Source organism: Anopheles coluzzii, chromosome X (genome assembly GCF_943734685.1).
Source record: "Anopheles coluzzii chromosome X, AcolN3, whole genome shotgun sequence".
NCBI lineage: Eukaryota > Metazoa > Arthropoda > Insecta > Diptera > Culicidae > Anopheles > Anopheles coluzzii.
In genome coordinates this window covers 11256033-11277226 of record NC_064669.1, presented here as the reverse complement: position 1 = coordinate 11277226, position 21194 = coordinate 11256033, and the positions used below count along the sequence as shown (strand labels likewise).

The 21194-nt window shown below is 41.8% G+C and overlaps 1 protein-coding gene across 2 annotated transcripts; it reads right to left on the bottom strand.

Annotated features, from left to right (window-relative positions):
• Positions 1–7646: 7646 nt before the first annotated feature.
• LOC120957178 (casein kinase I-like) lies at positions 7647–20248 on the bottom strand. Of its 2 annotated transcripts, none has more exons than XM_049607402.1 (3): positions 20151–20248; positions 13139–14282; positions 7647–11664 (listed from the first exon to the last, which is right to left on the bottom strand). In XM_049607402.1, exons 1-3 carry the CDS (start codon positions 20188–20190, stop codon positions 11493–11495), a joined length of 1356 nt encoding a protein of 451 aa, XP_049463359.1. In that variant the 5' UTR covers positions 20191–20248; the 3' UTR covers positions 7647–11492. The 2 variants fall into 2 exon arrangements, with proteins under 2 accessions (XP_049463359.1, XP_040235211.1); XM_040379277.2 differs by lacking the exon at positions 20151–20248 and adding an exon at positions 16179–16505.
• Between the last annotated feature and the right edge of the window lie 946 nt (positions 20249–21194).

Here is a 21194-nt window from a genome sequence, read left to right as displayed (position 1 = left end):
ACTGCTAAATGCACTGCTGATCGCCTTCATTTCGCCGGCGATTACAAGGCGATTAGAAGGCATTTAACCGAAATTTGCGGGTAGGGATATCTATGGGTATCAATGAAGAACGCGAGCAAAAGTTGTGCGACGCTATTCTGTGGAAATTTTGCGTTCTTCCGAAAATTTAATATATAATCGGGATTCGACCAAATTCCCTTAATCTCCCAATTGACATTTTCGAGCACAAATAATCAGGAATTCGAGCAAATTCCCTTAAACTGGAGCCTTAAACTTCCCTTAAACTGCACCAGTTTAAGGGAATTCAGGAAAAGTCCTTTGAAATCAATTGTGATACGGCTTTTCCGTTACTTTCTTCTAGATTCCCTAGAAAATGATGTGTCCTATCGTCATAGTCGGTCATGTTCCCATTTTATACTTAAATAATATCCATTTTTTATAAAATAACGTCACACAAAACTAGCTTTTGTTCTTCATCAAAAAACCATAGCTATGAATGAAAAATGACCTCGACGGCATGGTCCATCGATAGAGGAACGTCAAATTTACGAACACACAAAATCTGGGTGCTTTCAACACACTTGATCACACACAAATCCACAATTTCAAGCGTATCGAGTGCTAATCGAGCAGATATGGGAAAACAATTTCGAGCAAATGTCACTTGGGTTAAATAATACCTATTTTTTATAGTATAACGTCACACAAAATTGTTAAAAGATGTTTTTCATAAAAAAAAAAACATATCTATGAATGAAAAACGAGCTCGACAGCATCGTCCATCGACAAAAGAAAGTCTAATTTACGAACACACCAAATCTTGGCGCTTTCAACACACTTGATCACACACATATCAATACCCAAGTGCCACAAATCCACTAAACGACCACTAAACGGGTTCTAAACGACTCAAGCTCTCAACCTAAAAGGAATATAGCTCAAGCTATCGGCCCAAAACAAACCATGGATACTCATCAATATGTATCAAATTAAAAAAAAATTAAACACTCTTTCACTTCGTTTTGTTGATCCATGCGTTTCCGCGCTGTTCTGATACTCCTGGCTAGATCCCTTATTTCTATATACTCAATCAGCCACTTTCCCAAACTCGATCGAAGAGAACGATAGTTGCAATTGCCTAGATACAACAGTTGTTTTATTTTATCTAAAGATTTTTTAAAACTTGCTCAGTTATGCATCCAATATGGCAAAATGTAAAAAAAAAATCCAACGAAACCACCAATTTATGTTATGTTAACAATCGTTACGATCGTTCCCAAAATAGATCGAGTTTGGTAAAGTGGCTGAATGTTTTGGTTATCGAAAATCGAGGACGACACTGTAAGCGTCTTGTTTTCCGGCAGCTACCGAAGTTCTGACATCAACTTCAACGCTTGAACATATCGTTTTTTCACTCACACTTTCATACTTTCAAGCTTTTATATACGGCAATGAGTTAAACCGAGCTGTTCACCTGGGAAAGCTCCATCTGTCTACTTTTTTTATGTTCTCCCCAAAACAAAATCGAGCAGTCTGTGAACTCACATACTGCTCGAATTAAGTTTCGCAATCCCGACAGCTAAGCGCCAGTAAGGGCGGTGGCAACGCTGATCGGATGCGATTTTATCGGACGAGATTTATATGGGATTTGACAGATAACGTCGGACATGCGATTTCGTCGTCCGACGTTATCTGTCAAATCCCATATAAAAATTTGACAGGCCGTCCGATAAAATCGCATGCGAAAAAGCGTTGCCACCGCCCCAACCTTGCATGAAAGGAGCCCCAGTCAGGCAGCCTTCTGTTAATTTACCCATTCGAGCAGTTTTGTGTCTGTCATAACAGTAATTTAAGAGCAATTTAGCGGTACGAAGTGTTGTCGTTTGTTGTCAGTGAAAATATATAAATAAGAACAAAAAGAATATTGTTTTAATGATCTTTTAGTAGAAGAAGGCGTAGGCGGTGTGTTAAAAACTGTAAAAATCAGCCGAGAAATTGCGTTTATTAGTGCTAATTGTGCATCACCTTCAGCGGGTGAAGCGGCGGTTCAAGTCGAGTTTGCTAAAAAAAATACATTGTAATCGTCTGTATAAGTTAAGGAATATGATTGAATATAACCATTAAACTGTAATATAATAAATTTCGTGTTATTTATTAACAATTCGGCCGTAAAAAATAAAAACAAAATAGAAGAAGGAATAGGATCTGTCAAAACTGCTCGAATGGGTAAATAAACGACTGCTAATTTACCATTAAATTACTCTTAAATTACCGGTAATTTAGCGGTAAGATAGTGGTAAATTAAGTCTGATTGGTCGGACTGGGGGCACTTGGGCAGGGAAACATTTCACCAACACTGTAAATACATGTAAGCGATTCATTCCGCCAATGTGTTTCGTACAATAAACACACACTTAAATACGACTGCGCAAGTGTCCTGCTATTTCTCCCTTCCAACACTGTTTGCATTGTATAGCAGTTTTCGAGCAGCTATCTAAGTCGGTATAGGGGCGGTGGCAACGCTCATCGATGGGATCTCCCTTGGAGGAGAGCTTTCTCATTCCCTCTGTACTGTTGTATGGTTTCGCATTAAAGTTATGCATCGCTAGAACTAGAACGGCGATATGATTGTTTAAATACTAAACTCCAACGGATATCACCAGCACTGAAGCAAGTGAGATTTGAGTAATGGTCGTTGGTGTTGATACCCACGTATCTGACCCACACGACCATTCATATAGATTGTTGCTCGGAAAGTTAGAAGGCTATATAGGTTATGATTAGATGAAACTTGTCGAAACACATGGCAAGAAAAGGATAGCAATATAATACGCCATCTTGGGTAACCCTACCCGCAAATTTCGGTTAAATGCCTTCTAATCGCCTTGTAATCGCCGGCGAATTGAAGGCGATCAGCAGTGCATTTAGCAGTAATTAAATGCCTTTGAAATATGTCAATGAAAAATTTCGCTTTTCATTTGAAATTGCAACTGTCAAAAGAAAACCTTACAAGCGTCTTCAGCACTGCACTGTTGTAGTGTTCCCAGATATGAGCGTGAGTTTCGATAGCACGATTTACGTGTTATGTTCTCTTGCGTTAAGCTCTGAGCTATTTCACTTTATTAAAGATGGTCTGCATTATTCGGTTGTTAAAGACCAACCCGTTGAAAGGTGTTAATATATCAAACTCATTTCGATAACTCTAATAAAAGGAGAAATTAAATACATATTTCTCCCATCCTAATAATGAAGGGTGAACATAGTGTAATCATTATGATTTTTAAAAAGGTATTATTTTAATTTTGCTTCACAAAAATTTTGTTTATATTAATTATAGCAAGAAAATATTAATAAAAAAAGAAATAAGCACAGAAAAAAGATCATAAAAATCAGGATTTGAACACACGCTTTCTCGGTTCGGAACCAAAAGCGTTGTCACTGCTCTATTTGGCAGTTACTTTAGTAAGGGTGCAAAACTAGTATATAAACAAGCGAAGATGGCGGCAAGCTATCTGTTCTCGTTGAATCAAAAAGTTGAAATATTTCGAAGACAACCCGTTACAGCCTTGAAAGTTTCGGTTGAAATCTTTATTCCCCTTCTAAGGCGACTAAGGCCTTAAATGCCTTCTGAATGCCTTCAAAGCCGTTTAATGTTGGTAGGGATAGTTATTAATTTAAATAATATTCTACTAACAATTTATTGATTGATTCAAGGTGAATTAATCATAAAACTAGTGGATTTTTTAATTTTTATATGAATTTGACATTTCTTGGACCATTATCCGTGCAAATCGATTAACCGGCAACCGCCCAGTCCCGAGCTGCCCGAATAATCGATGTTCCACTGTATATCATCCTTAGCTTTAAAACAATCCTAAAATCTTCTTTTATGACCCTCTCTATCATATTTGCTCTTTGTAATAAGCTCCTCTTGAGTCGGCATGAACGCCATGTTTTAAATTGCCTGAAAACAGTGTTATATGTACATACAAAATACAGTGGAGCGCCGTTTAAACGGGTACCTTTTATCCGGCTGTCCGTTAATTCGTGCTGTTGAAAAATGACAGTTCAATACAAAGATGACACTGCGTGCTGAAGAGGATATTTGAAAAAAAACGGTTGTCAGAGAATATTTTCTTAACAAAAAACGCTGTAATTCTTGGTACATTTCCAATATTGGGGCCCTTTTCGTTTGAAGCGCGTAGGCTGAAATTTCAGCTTGTCAGCTATTTGCATTGTATAGCAGTTTTCGAGCAGCTATCTAAGTGAGTACAATATACAGGTGGGCTTATCCCAAGGTGTATGAATTTAGAAGGCTGATTTTTATCGCTTCTGCTTCTGAATGAAGATTTTAAGAGTGGTTTGAGTATTCGTCAATCCTCCAGAAAGCTTGTTTGAGAAAAAGTTTTCACCCGTTCTGCCAAAAAGTGATGTTCAAAATTGGTTATGAAAAAATGCTATGAGACCACCTGTACTACATACACTTTGATTCCAGATTCCACCACCTGATTTCTTTAATGCACCTTGGGATAATTTTAAACAACCCCGTGTTTTCGAGCAGGTACTCGAACCTAATTCTAGCTTTTAGGCTAAAATTTTCTAGACTGAAAATCGCAGGCTAGTTTTTTGTGTGATTTTGTACCGTAGCAATAGACGATGCGCAATCTCAGATTGCGCATATATTTATCTGTCAAACGGGTCGATTTGATATACAGTAGAACGTCGATTATCCGGGGGCGGATTAACCGGCGGGTGGCTTAACCGTGCGCATAAATCTGACAGCTGTTCATACGTACGGCGAAAGTTTGCAGCGATAATCAATTGGGTAACCAGTTTCTTGTGCAGCTTTGTAGTGTCTAGGGGTATTTTCGAAATTCATTTTTGTTCATGAACAGTTGTTAAACCTACAGTTATTGATTAAAATAATATTCTACTAACGATTAATCAATTGATTCAAGGTGATTTAATAATAAAACTAGTGAATTTCATATGTTTTATATGCCTTTGACATTTCTTGGACCATTATCCGTGCAAATCGATTAACCGGCAACCGTCCGGTCCCGAGCTGCCCGGATAATCGACGCTCTACTGTATTTATCTGTCAAAAAAATTTATATATCTCGGACATATAATCTTGAAATTTTATGCGCAATCTTGGCGCAATCTGAACATGTATGGAAATGACGTTTATAGCTCAGGGTTGGCTTCGCGAAATGACCTATGTTTTGATAAAACGAATACAGGCGGTCCCCGAGATACACGGTTAATGGGGACCGAAAACGGGCGCAAAATACCGCGTATCTCGAATTTCCGCGTAAGTCGAATCTCGTGATTTCCTGCTAAAATATCACAAATTTTCGTGTAATTTTGCAAGTAGGGGGCGGTTTTAGTCACTTTATGAATTATTTGATATGATTCTGACTGAATATAACTGTTTTAAACCTTTTGAAATAATTTTTAACATTCGATCAAAACGGAAATTATTTGGCAATTTGAAATTGATGTGTCAAATCAGTACAATTTGCTCAAAGAATTGTCAAATTTAGAAAACCGCGTATCTCCGAATCCGCGTATAAGAGGTACCGTGTATCTCGGGGACCGCCTGTATATGCGCAATCTGAGACTGCGCATCGTGTATTAATACGGTATGGATTGTTTACATGATTTCAGCCTCCAACTGTCAAACTCCATACAAAAAACTAACTAGAATCGTGAAGGCCCCCATTATCATCGGAAAAACATGAAGTTCATAAAAACTGGCTAGGATATACCAAAAGATAAAAAAATCAAAAACAAATCAGGTCATTTTGATAAAATACAGTGGAGCGCCGTTTATCCGGGCTTCTCGGGACTTGACCTCGCCCGGATATGCGAATAACACGGATAATGAGTTAAATGATATATTTTATCACCAATTCCTGATTAATATTTGGAAAATTATCTTATTTTTTGACAAAAATAACCCAGTTTTTATTGACTTTATGTTTTTCCCATAAGAATATTTGAAAATTGCCATGAGTTATAGCATTTTTTGTGACGAAAATGTGCTCTTATAACCGCTTTTTCAAATATCCTCTTCATAACGCAATGTCACCTTTGTATTGAACTGTCATTTCTCAACAGCACGGATTAACGGACAGCCGGATTAAAGGTATCCAGATAAATGGCGCTGCACTGTAAATTCTTTGACTCATTATCCGTGTTTTTCGAATATCCGTGCGAGGTCGTGTTCCGAAGAGCCCGGATAATCAGCGCTCCACTGTACGAAAATAATTTTCAATGTTTAAATGTTCTTACTTCAATTGCCGTTTTTCTTGTTGGTAATTATGTTAATCAAATTATATGTGAAGCAAGAAATAATTTATCAAGTTTTATCTGATTTGATTTTTGCTAGACAGTAAAAGGCATATTATTTATTGAAAATTTGAGGTCAGCATCACCGATTTCACACTTTTTTCCATTGGGAATACGAGGTGATACTCATGCTGAGTGAAGTACGCAATGGTAATAGGAAAGAGAAAAAAAAAGGTTCGTCGAGTTCTTTCACATTTTCTAGGTAGCACTGTTGTAGTAAAACGTATTGGTTGCACAAAGAAAAAGAAAACGATGGAAATATTGGGTTTGTTTTTTTTTGTAATCTTTATATTTTATATATAAATCCATCATGCATAATTAAATTGAAGTTATCTTTCCTGCGAAACACATCTAGATTAATTGTTGCACGACGGTCTGCTTTGTTACCGACGGTTCGTCTATCCTGTTTCGCATAAATCCTTAATGCATAAATCCGTATGTATGTGTGTATCTTGCTTTGTTCCATTCCCGTGAATGTATTATTTGGCAAACTAATGCGCATTAATCTGAAGAGCAAAAAAACGACAAAAAAATTGAACAAAATTATTTGTGTGTTGTGTTTGCTGAATCAGTTTGTAAAATCAATCAGCAATGGTGCCTGTAAGCTTTATTTAAACTAAGCACGTTAGTTGTTCGTTTGTTTTTTAACTAGTTTCTTTGACGGATTATGCTTCAACTCTTTCGAATTGGGGTATTCATTTCGGGTGTACGAATGGCAAACGTTGTGGTATATTGTGCTAGATGGGGTGGGGGGGCTTTTGGATGAAACTTGTACAATACCGCTAGACTGCAATGGTGGAAATGGCGACATAAAATCTTTATAGAAGGGAAGAAGAGGAGCTGGCCACGAGTAATACATTAAAAAAATCACATTGCACCAGAAAAACATTGCGGTTGATAGGATAAAGGTACCCCAATCGCGGGCGTTATGAGACTTCGGCGTCAAAGAACATCACGTATCCTTCCACAAGTACACATACACACCGGCGCATACAACGCAACAGGAGTGCCCAAGGGCGCTAGGCAGAAGACACAGATCTGTTCGCTCTGTCTGTGAAACCGATGATCTTGTTCGGCAACCCGAACATCCTTGGGCCGTCTGACACCACACCACCCCGAACTCTGTTGCTGCGGTTACGCGATTTCGATTCACGCTCCTACTCTCCGTTGGGCAGTTTTATCTAACATTACGTGGATGCGGGGGCTACAATCTCGGAAGTTCTTCTTCATTTTCCCAATAACTCACCACACCCTGTCTTCTGTTTAACAAACCACAACTTACAGTAAGGTGCTCCATTGCTGTCTCTGATCTTCTTAAGCTTTATTTGTTCTGTTGCTGCGCCAGCTTATCGAGATGTATCGGGGACTCGTCTGTGTTCACTCTAAACATCCATCGAAACACTCTTCCTGAACGCTGATCTTGCAGTTTTGCTATCTTTCTTGCATCTCCTCCTCGAGGTCAAACAAAATCTAAACTACGTACAGTAATAAAAAGAAAAACTCAGCCTCTTCTCCGTCCTATTTGGGCAGTTCGTCCAGTTTTCCAGCCAACGGACAATCCACCAATCTTTGCATCGCTTAATCGCCGATGTATCTCATAGTTCTTCCCTATCCGTGATTTAAGCGGTTACTTATTATGCGGAATTGTTCCTGTATGCGGTTACCGTCCATTGCTCGTCCTGGGGCTTATACTTAAGTCAGCAATAGCGTACAGTGTTCCTTTATTTGCCTTGCTTTCCCAACAGTATATTTATTGCATATGACATTCGACCGTTGCTGTAAGTTCTCCAAAACGGAGAAAAGCGACGCAGCCCGTGATACGGCTCTGGGCCGGTGCCTAACTTTTCCTGTAGTTACAGCGTTTTGCAGGAGTTCTCATAGCTGTGGGACACTTGATTGACTCTTTCTTACGTGAAATGAACTTAATGTAGTGGGAATTGGACTCTATAGCACGCTTGGTAGACAAATCCCATCAGAATTTCCAAGGAGCCTGTCCGTAAAGGGTGCCATAGAGTCCAATTTCCAACCAATGAAGTGCACTTCAAATAAGAAAGAGTCCAGTAAGTATCCCACAACTATGAGAACCCCTGTAAAACCCCTGTATTGCCGATTATTCCTTCGGGATTATTGCGACCGAGCACCGACACGGGCCCGAGCGGCTTCAGGCGATAGGCATGCAGGGAGTAGAGTTGTGCCTCAAGAACCCCAAGAACTGTACGACTGATTCAATTCATCCTAAAGAACGAACGGCCGACGTTCATCTAATCTCCGTTCATCGATTCTTTATAAATCATAATGTGCTGAGTTATTCATGAAAATAATGTCCTACCCGTCGAAATGAAGAACGTCCTAGGTAAGTCAGGTCGTTCATCTCATCCAATACAAATGTGCGCGTGAACCGTATGACCAGATCGTTCACAAATTTAATCTCCTACCCGTCGAAATAAAGATTGTCCTGGTCTGCCAAACAATTTTCAAGATGTAATAAAGTAAATATATTCTTCTGGTGAAATGAAACAATTTACCATACTTTCATAAACTAAAACGAACAAATGAATCGCGATTCACATTCAAATTCATCCAAATGAAGGAACTAGTACGTTCACGTCCACGAAAATGAACCGAATTGCCCAAGCCTTCTAGGAAGCAGGAGAACGCGCACATAACACAACATGTGTTCAACAATTTCGTAAAATTATCTCCACTCAGCGAAAGTTCAATGCAAAGGTAGATGGTGCAGCTTAGAAGCACTGCGCTCGAACAAAAAACTAAACATCTTTCGTTTTAAATTTCGTGTGAGGATCGACACCTACGATAGTGTTCATCAGTTACATCGCTTGTTCGGTCTTTTTCTGTGCAGGTCTATCTTCTACCCGGTTATTCACGCCACCACCATAATGTACCTGGGTCGCACTGCTGTCAAACAGCTAGTTCCGGGCGAGACACAGCGGTTGCGAAAACTCGGGACGGCATAAATGTGGGCAAACCGTTTGCGCAGGGGCTTAGGTCACAGCAATTGAGATCTGTATGAAACTGTTGGGAGTTTTGGCGCTGCCGTTCGACAGTGCGGTCAGTCAGAACACGTGTGCTGCAGGCGCAAAGCATGCAATTCGGTCATCCGTAATTTATCTGAGCAAAAGTTGTTCTCACCTTCAGCTAAAAAATCTTCGCCACGCAATTGCTATGTTAACTATGTAGGAGAGAGAGAGCGCGTAGTACCGGAGTACTGGAGAGAACCACAAATGTAGAGCTACTACTTTCAGGACGTTCGTATTACAGGAAGCAAATAAAAGAAACTAAACCATCATTGTGTTTTTTTTGCTGTTGAACTGTTTGCACATTTTACTAAATGCTGATGTAGCAAAATTTTATTAACAGCCCTTTTCCGCGTCAACATTATGTCACAAATAAGGCGATGAGAAAAAAAATAAAGAAAAGGAAACTGTCTCCTAACTCCTCCCAATTAAGATGCATCGGCTACCCCCCCGCATTGATGTAGTGGAGGGGGAGGGGGGGGTTGGCTTTTCTTCCCATACAAGATACGGAAAAAACACCCCAAAACGTCCGCCATTTAGCGTGCAGTTGGCAAAAACGTAATAATACAGAACACATGTTTTCCTCGCTCAAACCCCCCCCCCCCCAACCCCTCCTAAGAACGGCATCATGATAGTGTAAGGCTCGGAGGCTCGAACCGTGCAATATTTTCGTGGAAATGAAATAGAGAAATGAAGTGACGGAAACTAGCCTTGATAGTGCTCTTGGTTCACATACACAAACACACACGGTTTATCTTTGCTTTTGTTTTTTTTTTTGTTTTTTTACAAGAGGTGCGCACCAGCTTGAAGTTGCTGAAAATCAATTTGCAACGCTCGGTTACGCGTGTTTGGTGTTTCTTCAAACGATTCCTCCTGTTTCTTTCGTTTTACATCGTAACAATCTGTGTTGCCCTTAGCTTACACTCCGCGTAGTACGGAGAAGGAGGGGAGAAAAGGAAAGAAGAAAAATATTTGGCTGCCTTACATGATCCAGCACTGAATTCATCATTTTCTTGAAGGTAAAAAAAAAACAAAACAAAAGCATTTGAAATTCTAGCTGCTGCAGAAACATTTGCAATTTTTTCTTTTTGTTTAAACTTATCAAAACATTGTCAGCTCATTTATGGGGGGGGGGGGGGGGGGGGGAGTGTAAACAAATAAATATATCGTTGCCGTGTGTTGAGAAGTTTTACGCCCATCTTCTCTGTGTGCCTCAGCTATCTCTGCACCGATCGGTTTAAGAATGGGGCCCGAATGGTGTTAAGAAAAGGATTCCGTTCAAACAATCTTTGAGGATTTGGATATAACTACTCTGCGCATCTAACAGACGGCAAAACAAGATATGCAGAGCATGCACGACCCTCGGCCCCGGCTCTTTCTCCATGATGCCCTTTGAATGCCTCCGCTAAACCCCTCTTTCGCCACTGTGATCCTACAGCTGTGTGTGTGTGTGTGTGTTTATGTGTATGTGTGTGTTGTGTGTGTGTTTATGTGTGTGTGTGTTGTGTGTGTGTGTTGTTTGTATGTGTGTCGCGTGTATGTATTTATGTGTGTATGGATGTGTACTTTATTCTTATTGTTGTTTTCCCTTTTTTCAGTTCATATCACCCCCACATATCCTCAAAGGGTTGTTACGTACCTAATCGGGAAGTAATTTAACTTGCTAATTCTAGTTGTAGTATGCGACACCTTACCTAACGAGTCTGCTCCATATATAACCTAAACTTTTTTTTTCTTCTTCTGTTACATTTATCGCGTCATCATCTCTTGTCTACTGCTCCCCTTTTACCACTTTTTCGTTATTCTCTTTTCTCTCTGTCGCGATCTTTCTCTCTTTTTGCCTCTCTCTCTCTCTCTCTCATTCTCTCCCTCTCCATCTCGCTCTTTCTATCTCTTTCTTCCGTTTTCACCCAATTCTGTCCCGACCACGATTGAACCCCTTCACCCGCACCGCACCGCACGCGCGCGCTTATTCTCATGCGCGCACGTCCTTTTTTGTGTGTTTGAAAAAACACGCTGCAATCACACACCCTGTACATGTGGCGCCGCTCCGTGGGTGCTGTGCTGCTTACCCCCTGCTTTGCTGCTTAACATTCAAAATTCCTACTCATCCGTGTCGCTGGACAGCTTATCTTTGTCGCGCCGCTCTTCCCGTTTGTTTTCGCCGGATGTGACCGCTGGCGGGTTGTTGCTGCCTTGCTGCATCGCTCGCTGCTTCATTATTGTCCAATCGAACGTGTAGTCGTACTGATGGTTGAGGGTGCGGAAAAGGATCCTGCAGGAAGCGTGAAAGCAAAAATACAACACGTTAAGAAAATGCATATAGTTTTGTTGGGTGGTAGATTTTGCGCTAAAATTGTGAAGATTTAAAACGTGGCAGCTGAATGCAGCAGAATGAAAAATATTGTTTTGTTTTTAGGTCATGTTTTATCTGTGTTTTTTTGTTTAATCTATGTTGCATGTCAACTAGAGCCGATGATTTTATAAAACTATTAATGCAAAAGAACAGTGCTGCAAAATGTCCTGAGCATCACGAGATGTTCACCAACGAAAACAATGACGAATATGTTCATATCCGTAGCTTGATGATCATATCCGTTGGTGGACCAATCACATACTTTCATTTTGTCATTTTGTTTCGCACCCAACTATTGGTCACGCTCGTGGTCATGACATTTTCTTTTCGGTGATAATCGCGACATTCTTCGAATATACTTGGGACGTATGGTCCCGAGTAACAAAATGAGCATTCTTTCTCGTTCGTGTCTATTTTGATCTATTTCTATTGGAACGACTCGCAAGCACCGCATATTCCCAAGACTACTATCATGATGATTATCGACAGAAAATGTTGCGCCTAAGTGACTGACCAAGTGTTGATTGCACACAATGTCACCAAGCATGTCATGGTCGCAAAAACTGTTTGAGTCTGACCGCTGATCATCACAGTAGAGCTCGTAACGCTGACATGATTTTGTTTCAGCCATGACTATGTCGGTGACATATTGCCTAACGGATCACAGTAAAAAAATAGTCATGACATAGTGACTGACCAAGGGATAAAAAATGTCACGAAGCATTGGTCACACGAATCATTTTGAGTATCACCCTCTGGTCATCACATTGACAGTGACATTTTACAGCACTGCAAAAGAGTTTCACAGCCAGTTTTTTAAACCCGATCGAAAGGTCTAGAGAGAGAGAGAGAGAGGAATTGCTTTCATTTATCTTAAGAGTGTCCCGCGTTCAGTATGAAATAATATGAAAAAAATATGAAAAAAAAAAATCTTAACACATCCAAGGAGACCACCATTTCATGTCGTTTTTAACTAACGTTGTTATTCTGTTGTACAAAAAAAAACATAAAACAAAAAGTGTAATCATATGTTTATGCACTAAAAACACTGATCAAAGGCATTGCAAATTTCAACCAACGAATGAGTTGAACAGTCGAGATATAATTAATAAAGAACAAAACGGCACATGACATTACGAAACTGTCTTCCTCGTGATATGCTCCCTTTATAGCGAGAATCAAGAGATTCCATCGAGGGATTCCAGTCATACGAACAGTAATTAATAATCTAATTTAATTTAAATAATGTAATGCAATGTAGTAAAAGGATACTACCCGCAGTTGAAATTCCATGCAATAATATAGGTTTTTTTTTCTTCTGTCAAATATTCAGCTATTTGCAGTGCAGCAGATTGAAGCAGTGCAGCAGATGGATGCAAACGTGTAAACTCACCGGAAGAGCTGTCGCAGATACATGTAGTCCGGGCCCTCCTCGAAGCGCAAACTGCGACAGTAGTTCAAGTACATCGCAAACTCGGCCGGGAAGCCTTTGCACAGCACCTCGATCGGGGTGGACATCTTTTTCTCCGAGATCTTCTCATACTTCTGCTTCTTGTTGGTCGCCTTCAGCCCCTGCCACGGCAGCGAGCCCCGGTTGAAGTACATCATCACGTACCCGAGCGACTCCATGTCGTCGCGGCGGCTCTGCTCGATGCCGAGGTGCGCATTGATCGAGGCGTAGCGCGCCGTGCCGGTCAGGTTCTTGTCCTCCCGGTACGAGATGTGGATGCGGGAGCGGAAGTCGCGGTACTTCTTCGCCAGGCCGAAGTCGATCAGGAACAGCTTGTTGCAGTGCCGCCCGATCCCCATCAGGAAGTTGTCCGGCTTGATGTCCCGGTGGATGAAGTTCTTCATGTGCAGATACTCCAGCCGGCCGATCATCTGGTCGACCAGCATCAGCACGGTCTTGATTGTGAAGTGCCGGCTGCAGAAGTTGAACAGATCCTCGAGCGAGGGGCCGAGCAGATCCATCACCAGCACGTGGTAGCTGCGCTCCTGCCCGAAGTAGCGGATGTGCGGGATGCCGACGCCCCCGGTCAGCACCTTGTACAGCTTGTACTCGTACGTCAGCTGCGGGTGGCGGGCCAGTATGCTCTCCACCTTCAGCGCCACCTCCTCGCCATTGGTGATGTTGATGCCGAGGTAGATGTCGCCGAACGAGCCCGATCCGATCTTGCGGATGATGCGGTACTTGCCGGCCACGATGAAATCGTTCATCTTGCTCGTCGCTGTCGCTGTTCGCTCCGTGTTCACACCAAGCCGCCCTGCAGTTACGTCGCCCACCGCCCGTGTCCCGTCCCGTCTAATGTGTTGGATTGATGGCAAATGGGGTGGTGTTGCGGGATTGATTGCTGTTTTCGGTTTCGGAACGGTCGAAAGGTGTAGTAGTGCACGCAGCAGTTGTTGCCCTTGGTGTGCGCCGAACGGTGTTTTTTTTTTTTTGTTCGCAGCCGTCGACACTTGCGGTTGATTGGTGGTGGTGTTGTTCCGCGTGTGGCTTGAAGCACTGTTATGTCGTCCAAACAAACGGCTCAAAGCTGCAATTAAAGGGGATGTTGTGGGTGATTGGGAGCGAAGTGCGAGAGAGAAAAATAAATCATCGATAATCAGTATAATTCTTCCGGCTAATGGGTTTATCTTTTCGTTGTTTTGTTTTCCCCCCCAAACGCGACAATCGCGAAAGTTAGCAACGGCAGTGATGGTGCTGCTGATGGTTAAGCAACATTCTCACGACCTTCCGGCCACACACGTCCAAAAAAACCGCAACTGGCGCACCACACTGTTCCGCGCAACGGTTCGGTCTGGGACCCGAACTGGCCTATATCGGATGGTGTGTATCGCGCGCACTTACAATTTACAGTATTTGCTTCGAATTTGCGTCTACAGGGGAAAAAAGTCGGCCCGTGTCAGAGCGCGTTGCCATTTTCTTGAACTACATCAGCCACACCACTACACTGACAGCGCGCGTTCCTGGTCTGCTCGATGGCTCAAGCATAACACACATGCCACACGCACACAGCCAAACGCAAGACCCGCAACTGTGCACACACCGTGTGTTCTAAATAGCGAGAAAAAAAAAACGCTGACCACGAACTCAGCAAGCGCGCACACAAAACACACATTTCTGTCCGTCCCCGCTGCAGCGTAGTTGTATTATTGAGCAACACTTTGTAGGCTGCTCGAGTTCTTCACAAAAGTGTTTGAAAATGTTTGTTACCAGAAAACACACACACACAGAAACACACGCACGCAGTCAGTTCTGGTGCATTACGATTGAATCTTTGCCCAATTCCTCAAGCCTTCGCACTGTGTGTACCATCATTCGGGTCAAGCGTGCTTACGCACATATACACACACACACACATACACACACACACAAGCGCGCCCATCGTATATCGGGATATGTGGGGCTGGCGATGTCACTACCTTAGCAAAGTGCACACACATACACATACAACCATACATGCACACACACACACGCACGCACATAACTGTGTACGGGGGCTCATTCGTACCCTTTTTTGAAGTTTCCTTTGTAAAGTGGTTTTTTTTTCTTCCTTCTTCTACCAGGGTCAGGTCTGTCGAACCCAATTGCGTCGGCCAACACACACACACACGGCCAAGCGAACAGTACGAAAAAGGAATAAATGTTGCGAAAGCAAAAAAATGGTTCCTAAAACAGTATCGCCTCTACGCGTATGCTTGTATCTGCTACTAAAAAAATCAGATTACATTCCACCTTACAGATACAGATTTTCACTTCGTAAGGACCACAAGTGTCTATAACACTACCGGACAACGGAAACAACAAAAAAACACTTACATCAAATGAAAAACTTCAAAGACCTTCTATTTTGCCAAGCGGTTTCCTGTGTCTGGGGGGAACCTTCTCAACAACTGTAAAAACAGGAAACAGCATGTCGCTAACACATGCTGGCTAAATATAAGTTTCCTTTTTCCCAAGTCTACTCCAGCTCGGTTGTCGAGTACGGGAAACGGGATGTGCGTTGTAATTGCAAAAAAAATTATTAAAAAAAAACTCCCAATGTTTGACACAATGCTGAGGAACTGGGCTCATTGATTTTCGTTTCCCGACCAAATAATCCCTTTTGCCTACCCCATACGTACCGACGTGCGATGGTGTGCGTGTCGGTGAGGGAGTTTTCTTTTTTCTTGCTCTTCTTCTTCGAAACAATGTTAAACTTACGTGTTTTTTTTTCTTCTACATTCGATGCAAAAGGCCACCGAAAACCTTGATGGTAGCCCGTATTGTTTTTTTTTCTTCACTACTACTAACTACTTTTACAAGTACCGTATTGTCTTCCTACTCACGATGTGCGTATGTGTGTGTGTAATTGTATCACTTTTCACGATGCGATTTAACATTAAACGAAAAGGGATTTCTCTAAATGTATATAAGCGAATCTTCTTACATTCGATGTCTCTCCCACCCTCCTCGTTCAGCGCGACACAGTAGCACGGGTTCCTAGAGACACTCTGTAGGACATTAGCGGATACTGTAATGACTCATTCTTCGACGGTGTACGGGTTTTGCGAGCACCACAAAACGGAGCAAGAATGGTGTCTTCGGTCCGACCGCGATGCGATGCACACTTCCAGCGAAAACTTAAGCGACAAATACCCACATTGACGAAGTGTCAATATGGCGACCCTATGATACTTCGATTATCTTGGCAATCTTCGAATGTGCGGTTGTGCGAAGGTATTTCCTTCTTTCTTCCTTTTTTTTCTTCTATTTTCTCACATCACACCTTTATGGTACGTCGGAGCTGTCACACGGTTTATGGTGCGCAAAAATTTTCTTGCCCGTACACTGGAAAGTAAGGCAGGTGAATAATACACTGTAAAGTAACAACTATATTTGGATACATTGAGGCCTTTGCTAGACACACCCAAAAACCCCCGTAACGAAAATATTAATGCAATTTAACGCATTGAAACGTTCCTTTTTTGCTATACCGATTTCGGTCCACCCGAAAGCGCAGCGATATCCTAACGAAATTGCTGCTAGTCTGTTTGTGAAGTGCAAACCAACAATTTCACACACATTAGTTTTAAGATTTCTAATTATTCTCATAAAAATATACTAATTTTTGTTGCTTTTAACAATGGCAAGCGTTATTTGTCGATTGTCCAAATTTTTCGTTATGGTGTTTATTTCGGTCTGTGTAGCAGTGGCTTTGGGCCGCTGCCAGCCACACTGAAAAACCATCGTTATGACAAATTTGTTTAAAATAACGCTTTGTAACGCTTATGTTTTTCCACCAACTATTCAACATTAGTTTGGTGAATGTCTCCAAATTTTATCATCCTGATTTATCATCTTGTGTACCACCAATGCACAGTCTTTTGTTGCGGACGATTAGTAGCGTTATTTTTCGGTTGTCACCTCATTTTCGTTACCGACCTACTGCTCGTTTCTGATGACATCGGACGATGCCATAAAATGGCCAACTGTCAATTCTCATACAAAATCGTCCCACTGTGATCTGACACGGCCCGGCTCGAGGTAAGGCTCGTGGCAACGCACATCGGATGCGATTTTATCGGACGAGATTTATATGGGATTTGACAGATAACGTCGGACGACGAAATCGCACGTCCGACGTTATCTGTCAAATCCCATATAAACATTTGATAGGCCGTCCGATAAAACCGCATGCGAAAAAGCGTTGCCACCGCCCTAAATCGTGTGTCTGCTTGTGCTAGGGTGCTCAATTTTTATGGCATCGTCCACTGCCGTCCGGTACGGGTAGATTAATTGCTAGTCCGAAAAATCCACCGTAACGAACATTTCTGACAACCGAAAAATAACACTTGGTATAGTAAATTACAAACACGGAGTTTTGTATTCCTAAATTTGATGAGATTAATTGAAAAAAATCGTTAAGTTTGTGGTATTATTGGTTTGCACTGCATAAGCATACCAACAGCGTTACAATGCGTTACATTTCGTCTGTCAATGTTATCGTTACTGTGGTTTTTCGCTATGTCTGGCAGCAACCTTACTAAAGGCGGTGGCAACGCTGATCGGATACGATTTAATCGGATGAGATTTATATGGGATTTGACAGATAACGACGGACGTGCGGTTTTATTGTCAGGCATTATCTGTCAAATCCCATATAAGAATTTGACAGGCCGTCCGGTAAAATCGCATGCGAAAAAGCGTTGCCACGGCCCTAAATCGTTCTAATATTGTTTGGAATTGTAAGTTCAATTGATTTTTTTGTAATGAATTTAAAAAAAAGTTGTGGTTTGTATGCATGCTTTACGTAGTTGATATAATTAACATGTAAAACAATGGTGAAAACGTCCGAAATCCAATTTTATTTATCGAGAAGCTAACGGAAATATTTTAATGTCAAGCTATGCACAGTACAGCAATTATCCGCAGTACGTGATACTCGATATACGCGAATTCGCAGTACGCGATTCCTCTAAATTTGACAGCTCCATTTGTTTTTTGCAAATATTTTAATTATTTGAAATATTTTATGCTCTTTTTGAATTTCCTTAGTGTTCTTAATGCATTTTACATTAAATTTGTGCAAAAGATACCTGTTTTATAACAAAAAACTTCAATGCAAAAATCTGTGACGCTATATTTCAACCCTTGAACCGGTAGTGTAAACTATTTTTCCATAGGAATCCGCTATACGCGAAAACTCGAGATACGCTATTGCGCTCGGTCCCGTGCGAGAGCGTATATCGGATAATGACTGTATAGGTATCGAACTTCTCCGAAAAAATAACACTAAGGCAGCGCTCTAGTAGCAATCGAACACGACATCGAACATGAAAAATACAGGCGGTCCCCGAGATACACGGTTAATGGGGACCGAAAACGGCCGCAAAATACCGCGTATCTCGAATTTCCGCGTAAGTCGAATCTCGTGATTTCCAGCTAAAATATCACTGATTTTCGTGTAATTTCGCAAGTAGGGGGTGGTTTTAGTTACTTTATGAATTATTTGATATGATTCTGACAGATTATAACAGTTTCAAAGCTTTTGGAATAGTTTTGAACATTCGATCAAAACGGAAATTATTTGGCAATTCAAAATTGTCGTGTCAAATCAGTACAATTTGCTCAAAGAATTGTCAAAATTAGAAAACCGCGTATCTCCGAATCCGCGTATAAGAGGTACCGTGTATCTCGGGGACCGCCTGTATATGGGATTTGACATGTTCGATTTGATAAACAACAAATCGAACATGTCAAATCCCTTTACTTTTGTCATGTTCGATGTCTTGTTCGATTGCTGCTAGAGCGCCGGGTAACTGGTTTGTTCGAGTAAACCAAACAGAACATTTCGCTTCCACCCAGTTCGTGTTTGAGGCCGCCGCCAGACGCACCGAAAAACCATCGTAACGATAAAATTGACAGACGAAATGTAACGCATTGTAATGCTACTTTTTGCGGTCCACCCAAGGTGGAATGTATAATGAGGTGTAGTTATAGCGGTTTTGGCGATCCCTCCCCTGGGCTCCGATTTTGACAGATGGTTTTCCGCTTGTATATGTATTGATGGATTGTTTACGTTTTGCATGGTCAATATTTGGTGGAGATCAATTTGGGTGAATATTTTAGTTTATTAGAACACTGCCCGTGATTTAAAATGGAAATTTTCCTTCGAGAACTTGAAGCGTTCGCCAAACGCGGAAAACTAACTGTCACTTTTCTTCGTCGATTCTTCTTCCACCTAGCTGTCAAAACGGGCTTATAACTTGACCTGATATCTTTACGGTCCTTGGGTACTAATAAATATAGCCAAATAGCACTAATGAACGCAATTCTCTGCTGTTTTTTTTACGTTTTACAATTTTAAACACACCCCCGACGTCTTCTTCCACTAAATATCCTTAAAACAATGCTCTTTTTGTTCTAATTTCTATCTTTTCACTGACAACAAATGACAACACTTCATACTGCTAAATTGCTCTTAAATTACTGTTATGACAGACACAAAACTGCTCGAATGGGTAAATTAACAGTAGGCTGTCTGACTGGGCACCTTCTCCGGGTGAAGCGGCTGTTCAAGTCGAGTTTGCTAAAAAAATACATTTTAATCGTTTGTATAAGTTAAGGAAAATGATTGAATATAACCATTAAACTGTAATATAATAAATTTCGTGTAATTTATTATCAATTTGGCCGAAAAAAAAAATAGAGGAAGGAATAGGATCTGTCAAAACCGCTCGAATGGGTAAATTAACGACTGCTAATTTACCATTAAATTACTCTTAAATTACCGGTAATTTAGCGGTAAGATAGGGGTAAATTAAGTCCGATTTGTCTGACTGGGTTTCCCGTGTTTCTTCATATCGCTCGCTCGAATGTCAACTCGTTTTGTCAGTCGGGTCTTCGTGTTATAGCCCACCTGTGAATCTAACGACAGCGCCACCATCATCTGTGTACATTTGCAGCAATCTTGGCACTAATACAACAACCAGCAACCAGCAAAAAAAACAGGCCAACGGAATAGATCAATCTGGAATCTGGCCTGGGTGGCGCTAGTGTACGCAACAGACGTTTCACTGCCAGAGTGGCCCATGACATTCGTCGCTATAACGCTGTCTCCGCGTTTTGATTGGTGCTAAACCGAACCGAACCACGTAATACACACACACGCACACATTCGATCATTCCGCATCTCCTGGGCAAAAGCAGCGCTCACATCGTTCCTCTGCGGCGAGCAGCACAGCGGACCTCAAGTGTGTTGTACAAGTTGCGCTGGCGCGCCTGTATAAGTGTGTTGTGTATACGTTTGTGGTGTGTGTGTGTGTCTTTTCCGTAAAACGCCAAACGGTCTGTGACGAACGCGCTGGCAGCTTATTTGCGTGAACATTTCCGAAAGCCGCACCGAGCCGTAGTGTGTGCTGCCAACTTGCGCGTTTCCTTGGGCACTTTCGGACGTACAGTGTGAAAAGCGCGTTACACACTGTGACAGGAAGCGAAACGGGAAACCGACGGCAGACAGCGTGCGTGTTTGTGTGTTGTGAGTGTGTGTGTGTGTGTGTGTGGGCATAGAAAACTTGTCCACTGCAAGATTATTGCGTCCCCAGCGAAAACTGTTGACTAATCGCGTGCGTGTGTGTGTGTGTGTGTTTTTTTTTTTGGTGTCTCCTGGGAACAAACGGGACTCGATAGGGCTAAAATATCCCAAATCTCGCTGCTGTGCCAGCATTCGTACCATCGGGTGAAACCCACCGGGAAACGAGGAACCCCCATCCCCGCAACTCCGGCAAAAGGACGACACGTACACACGCACACACGCGTACACTCCGTGAGCAGGAAGAGGTAGAAAGAAAGAGAAAGCGTGTGTGCGCTCTGCGACCGAGCGAGAAAGCGAGCCAAGGGCGAGCGAGAGCGTGTGCCCGTGTGTGTGTGTGCGGCGAAAGAACGTCAAACGCGGTGGGAAGGA